The sequence below is a fragment of the Taurulus bubalis genome (assembly GCF_910589615.1).
Source record: "Taurulus bubalis genome assembly, chromosome: 8".
NCBI classification, from domain to species: Eukaryota; Metazoa; Chordata; class Actinopteri; order Perciformes; family Cottidae; genus Taurulus; species Taurulus bubalis.
In genome coordinates, this window is record NC_136596.1 from 8,539,433 (window position 1) to 8,546,592 (window position 7,160).

Consider the following 7,160-nt stretch of genomic DNA (forward strand, 5'->3'; position numbering starts at 1 on the left):
CTGCTATACAGTAGACAGATTACGTCTTCCGAATCATCCATTGTATCTGATTGATTTCAGGCATTTAGGTTGAGTATCCATAGACACATTTAAAATCTCTCTGAACATATAACATAGGTGTAAACTGTATAGGAAATTGTAAATATACTGGAGGAAGAAGAGGTTCATTGCTTTGGGGTAAAACCGTGGCCTCGTCACCTTAAAGATTCCTTTAGCGGTGGACTCAAGTCCTACATGGTCCCCACATAATGCCTGAAAGTTTCCTCACAGCATTCTGCTGAATGTAAAACTACACAAAGCCTGACACGAGCTCACGCTCCCTAAACACAACCACACTTCCTGGCCGAGTGCTTCCTCACGGTGTGGTAGACGAGGTTGTCGTCCAGAAAGGAGAGGTCATCGTCGAACACTGTCGGTCGACAGCAAGCCTGAGGGGGCGTGTCTTTAGGGGGCAGCCTCTTGTTGTGAACGAGGTTGTAAAGGATTTTGTCGTAGTTGGTCTCAGACTTCCTGCAGGGTCCGGAGCAGTACCTGAATATCATTTCCTCGCTGGAGCGGTAGCCTAGGCCGAGGTCCGTCACATTGAGGTGGATCTGTTTGAGCACACAGCCTTGTCCTCCTCCCTTGGCCTTCCTCCCTGCCTCCCCTCCTCTGGCTCTTCCTCGACGCCCTCCACTCTGCTGGCTCGCCCCCTTCTTCCTCCCCCGTCTGTGTCGAGTCCTGCCGCTCAGTTCTTCTTTCGAGGGGGTGGAGGTGGTGGAGGAGGTAGATGAGGACACGGTGGATGAGGAGGAGCGACGCATTCTACTGATGGTCACTTTGATGAAGTCCACCACGTCTTCAAGCTCGTTCGGGGATGGTTCCGCCGTGGTGTCTGAAACGCATCAAGAAATGGCACTCTTACAAGCGAATCATATTTGACAGCACATGTTGTTTCACTCTATCTCATCACTCACTCTGGCTGTGGAACAGATGGAGTGTTGTCAGAAACTATGCGGAAATGGAACACAGTTTGAGGAATTCCATTTGAAGTTACAAATAGAGTCCATTCTTACTTATGAACCACGCTTTTGTATATTTGAGTGGACTAGTTGCATTACACAGTTATCAAATCCCATGGCTAATACCATTAGAGTTAGAAATAGTAGATTGACATAGAATTAATCGATAACCGTAGTATTAAATCTAAATATTTATTTGTTTCTATCAGTTGTGAAGATTTACTACATTTAGTCCTTTGTGAATAAGTACAATGAGGTTTCTGCCAGTTAGTCGAAAAACGAGTCATTTAAGTTATTGATAATAAAAATCATTGTTATTGGCCAGCCTACATACCATTATTTAATTCTGTCCAAAGCATGTCTTGCGTGGGTGTTGTACACTGTGGGAAATGTATGAATAATAACATCTGAATCCACTAAAAAGGTTAGAGGCCAGGATAAGACACATTTGCACATATTTCCGTTACTGGATCATGCACTCTAAAATGCATCTATGTAAATAGTTTAGTATCAAATTCAGTCCAAACACTGTATATTTATATATGTATCGATCATTTGTTTTAAAGTGAAAATAAACCAATAATAGAGTGGCCGGCTCCCCATGTTTTTAATATAGCAGTTAATTTGTTGTATCTGACTCACATGTAATGTAATTGATCTGTTCTAGAAATAAATTAAAGCTTCCGGCTGGATGCAAATTTCTTCAACGGATGTTTTTTGGGCACTTTGGACACTCCATAAACAAAAAATACAGGCTCTTACATTCCTCCCCTCCAGCCAGCGTCTCTTCCCAGTCCGCTGTACCCGCCTCTGCGCGGCTGGTGCCAGGGGAAGTGACAGACAGGCGGATCTGAACCGGCGGGAGCTCCAGGGGGATCTCGGGCGCGCGCCCGCTACTCTTGGTGGACGTGGACTGCGGTCGGCTCCGCAGCAGCCGGCTGGCGTGCACGGCGCACAGCAGTATCAAACAAGTGGTCAGGCTATCCCATAACTTCATTGTCCAGCTCAGTCCGGCAGAAGAACATGGCGCAAGGAAAAATCAAACCGGTATCATCTGGCAAACGCGATTAACAGCATATTGAAGACGTTCAAGAGTTGGAGAGGAAAAGGTGACGCGCACTCATCGGCTCGGCGTTCCTGCCACGATGAAAACGAAGAGGATCAATGTGTTACTGCCTGCGTAGCCTGCTGTACACTGCACGCTATCACTCTTATGCCAACTGGCAAACGCTGTGCAGCGTGGCGCAACATCCAAGGAGGCACGAAACCGAAGGCAGATGCGCCAAATGCAAAGCAAAGACTTCTCCCTGAAGTTTGCAAATCCAACGACGCTTGAAAGACAACAATAACTCCCAGTTCACAGTCTGCAGGTTTTCATTCATCGACACTGACACTCCTGCTCATCCCTAATCACCATCAGTCCTGACTGAGCCGTGAGGAGGAGGGAGAGGTCTAACGGGAGAGATGGGAGGTGGTGGTGACGTCTGATGGTCCATCCTCTGCCTCTTCCGGTCTCCACCCATGCAGAGGGATGGAGTCCAGAGCCACGATTGAACCTCAGGTCCGGAGTTGGTGAGGGTAGAGGAGTTGAGTTCTGTTGTGAAAGAGGCTCAGTCTGTGTACTCAGATGTCTGGGAAGGGGAGAGGAGTTTCACACTTTCCATTAACAATACTCCCGATTCCACATCCGGCCTTTGGTGTTTGGTTGACATAGGACAGGAAAATGTGTTTCTAATCAGCCAGTCAAAACAGACTGAACAGATTTGGTTGCTGCGCCACAGTGCTCTTAAAATCACGCGCTTTGGCAGTTGATGAGCAGATGACATCTAACATCAAGGGAGTGTGAACTCATATCCATTACGGCAACTGGCTGTTTCATTTTTTGCCAGTAGAAATGGTTATCTTGATTTGGTTTAGCATAATCCGCGATGCAAAGTGTAATTTTATGTATTTATTTATGTCAAGAACAACTGGCTGAAAAGGTGCAAAAGAACATTTTAAGGACATGTGAAATGATCTTGAAATCAATACATTTGGTTTATGCATTTTGTGAAGATTTTCAGATTTGTGTTGGGTACTAATCAACATAGTGTGATGTATTGTTGCTGAGCTATACAACACACTGTGCATGGATCAGCTGACTGCACATGAGTGAACAATAAGAAACTCAGCACTTCCCTTTGAACGAAGCTGCAGATTAAATTTCATTATGACAACACAACGAAGAGAAAAATATTAATTAGAATATAATATAATAGTTAAAAGATGACTTCACCCCTTTGGCCCAGCAGGTCAAAGAGAGGAAATGGGATATGGCTGTAGAGGAAAAAAAGAGGAAAGAGGGAGAGAAAGAGAGCCAGACAGAGTACTGATGGAGAGAAACTAAACAGAGAAAACTCAAAAGAGAGAAACAGAAACACTGTTGAGGGATTTTTCTTCTCTCACATGCTGTATCTATCTCTATAAACAAGGCTGAACGTGTGAAGCGCTCTCCAAGACATAGAAGTTGTTTATTTCACTTTAGTCATCGTCACAGTAAAACTAATTACGCTCACACAGCTGTAGTGTTTTACGACTTTTGTTTTCAGGGTATTGCCTATGATAATTATTCCACATGATCATGTCTGATTCAAGATGGAACACGGTCCAGTTCAGTTATATGGAGATGACCAAGATGACTTCAGTTCAAGACACTTTTTTGCTACTAATTATTTTTAATAAGCAGCCATGCTTCACTTTCTCTCTTCTTCTGCAGTGATTATTGTGGTTAAAATCTACCGCTGATCTGGTGCACGCAGACCTTTTCTCCTGCAAAAACCTTTCCAGGAAGAAGAGAATTGTTGCCGTTTGCGCCCCAGCAGAAGTGAATAAAACTGTTTCCTCTGAGGTACTTTAACTTTACAAGGTTGATGTAAAATACATACCGTATATCCGCACACGTGGATACAGTAGGGCTCTGTGTAAATGTGTAAACACACATGCACGTAAAGGCACCCTTGAAGAACAGTGTTTCATGACGATGAATCATGTTGGTGTGCGTGCAGGTCAGCCACACGGTATTGTAATCACTTGACTCCACCGAACATGCAAAAAACATCTGAGCGTCCAAATATGCTGCAACTGTAAAGTCATACAGAACAGCAGTTGTCTGTTGCCGCTTGCGTTTTTAGAAGTTTGACTCCTAATCACTCAGAAGAGGGTTCTCTTCCCACTGACCCGCTTGCTTAACTGGATGGAAATACCTCATCCTCAAGCAATTACACCCTTGCAAGCAGAAAATACACCAAACAGATGTCATTTCTCCATTTTGCAAGGCATGAGGGCTTATCAGAGGTCCGATCTGCAATTGAATTTGTAATTTGTCAGCCATGTTTGGGGCTCAGTTTGACTCACATGTAACAGGGCTAATTGCACAGATCATTTCACCCGTCATTATCGGCCAACTTGCAACTGCAGCTGTGGCGTGGCTTATGGGAGCGAGGAGTTGACAGCTGGAATGGATGTCTGATTTGGGACACTGCTGCCGGTGTAATTTGCAGAAGAAAAGAATGCCCTGACTCTCCACACCGACAGGGAGAGAGGGGAGATTGGTGATAATGTGACCTGTTTTCTACATTCATGCGTTTCAGTCTGATGAGAACCTGTGCTTGTGTTTAGCTGAGCTAGAAGCATGGCTCTAGGGATGACAATGTTGGAGGGTCGGTCCAGACTGAAATGCCTATATCTATTACAACTATTGTTGTTGAATGTATTACAGGGCGTTCATGGTCCCCAAATGATGAATCCTAATGACTTTGGTGACAACTTGACGTGCCAAAAGCAGGTCAAAGTTTGGGTTTTCCCCTTATCCAGAGAAATACATCATCAATTATGGTCCTGATGACTTTGGTGATCTCCTGAGTTTTCATCTTGTGCCACCATGAGTTAGACGTTTGTGTTTTTGAATGAAATGTCTCAATAACTGTAAAATGACATTCCTGTAAGCAACAGCTTTTTGTATTTAGTGCCAAATAGCAAATGGTATGCATGTTAAAATGTTAAACTAAGATAATCATATACCAGCTAAACATCAGCATGTTAGCATTATGAGTCATTATGAGCACGTTAGCCTGCTGACATGACACGAGCATGGCTGCAGACCTTTAGTCTTGTTTTGCTTATGCCAGGTAGGTGTACAATATCAGCCAGCTGGTTCGTTTCACCTGCAAATGCTAGGGTTGTAGCTCTGGGGAAGGAGAGACTGATCACCTTTAACCCCACGGTGGACCCTTTGGATTCACTGAAGGATGTGGACATGCATCAAATTAACATTTAGAATGGGAAGTTACCAAAAATGAAATGATTGTCCAGTTAGTCAACTGGTTTACAACCTTGATTTTCTTAGTCATGTTACTTTTAGGACATACATTTTCTAGAGGAAGTAAAGAGAAAGTTAGAAGTTCCCTTGCTGATGATTTTATCACTATTCATGGATTGGATGCGGGTTGGATCATTGTGGGGAGCCACAATGGTGCTTAGAGAGTAATCCACACCATGTGTACTCTGGTGCTGCTGGAGCCTCGGGCCTCGGGCGATCAGGCTACGGGAGCTGTGAGCTGAACCACTGGGAGTTGTTTCTGAAATGTTAAGATGAGGTCAAACAGACCTTTTACTTCATGTTGGTCTCCAGTTTGGCAATGAGAGTGACATTATAGCCCGCTAGCTGGCTGTGTAAAACCTAAATGTCTGATTTCAGGAGAACATTACAATCAGTGATTCCTAATGCCGCGTTAAAAACACTAAACATCCAGATGTGCTAACTGCTCGTACACATGTGCATGTAGGACTTAAATGCTGCCACAAGTGGACACTGTTTACCACCGCTATTATCAATGTGTTACACATTTACTATTTGGAACAGCCCTTCAGCAGTACTCACACAAAAGAGTAATCTTTTCGGTTTCTCATTTTTTAAATACGATTTACATATGACAGCATAACAAAAGTGTGTGAAAGGACAAAACAACTGATGCAAATAGAGACTGAAATCCATTTTTCTTCAAATGTTTAATGATCTTTGTAGTGTGGTGAGAAAGAACACATTAGTTTACCAAACATCAAACACATCACGTCACACGCCTTTGACCTACAGGCTGCTTATCTTCTCATTGAGAGAGACAATTTTCTAAACCACCAGTCTGGTTTATTTGCTTGTTTTTAATTGAATTAAAAGTTAACAATTGCTTTACTTGGATGAGGCGAATATGAAAGCTGTTGTGTTCCTTCATGGTTTGAGTCAGCTTGATTCCAAGAAATAGATATAGATGGACTGGTTGTTTATGTGACAATGTTAAGTAAATATATGTAGCTTGGTTTGGGCTTTGGCTGCCCCTGCCAGGTCATCGGTTTCTCTTTCTGTAACAGTTTCACCTTCGTCACTCCGCAATGTCCTGAGTGAGTTTGTGTTTGTCCAGGAGATGGAACCAGTGAGCTCTCCATTCATGCAGCAGGGACCATCATCGCGGACGCTGCTTATAATCTCACTGAATCGTCCGTCGTCTTTGGTCACGATCAGCCTTGGTTGTTACATTATTGAAATCCCAGTAGATAATCAAAGCCGCGCTGCTGAGTTTCTGAAAGTTAAATTGCATAAAGTTAGCTTCCTTTTGACCCCTAAAACAGTGATGATATCTCAATCAATGTATCGGACATAAATTGAATAGAAACCAAGCCAACTCTGCATTTGTGCTGAAGGTCTTTGATTGGAGGTGTGGTTTTCTTATATTTAGTAAACTGATAGCTGCATAAAAAGTAGTACAAAACATAAAAACAGACAATCATAAAAAAAATACTTTTAACTTAAGTATCAGATTCACATTTAATTGTTTGTCTATAAGGCAGATATGATGACATTTTTATAGTTCATTGACTTCTATAATTTGTAGGTAATCATAGCTTTTCCTCTAAAGACATTTCATATTGCCTGCCTGAATATTATACTGTCATTGAAGTGTCGTTCATGACCTGTTTAGAGTTCAGCAGTGTTGGTGACAAATACTAATTTGCAGCTCGCAACTACGTTAATGTGTGTGCTAAATATATATATACTGATTATAACCCTCACTGCTATTGGTGTGTGTGTGTGTGTGTGTGTGTGTGTGTGTGTGTGTGTGTGTGTGT

General features: G+C 42.9%; 1 protein-coding gene across 1 annotated transcript; it reads right to left on the minus strand.

Annotated features, from left to right (window-relative positions):
• Positions 1 to 320: 320 nt before the first annotated feature.
• Positions 321 to 1,998, minus strand: LOC306740009 (glial cell line-derived neurotrophic factor-like; the record flags this gene model as incomplete). The annotated part of the gene is made up of 2 exons (XM_079222113.1): positions 321 to 874; positions 1,764 to 1,998. The coding sequence occupies 2 exons, from the start codon at positions 1,996 to 1,998 to the stop codon at positions 321 to 323; spliced, it is 789 nt and encodes a 262-aa protein (XP_079078239.1).
• Positions 1,999 to 7,160: the final 5,162 nt, after the last annotated feature.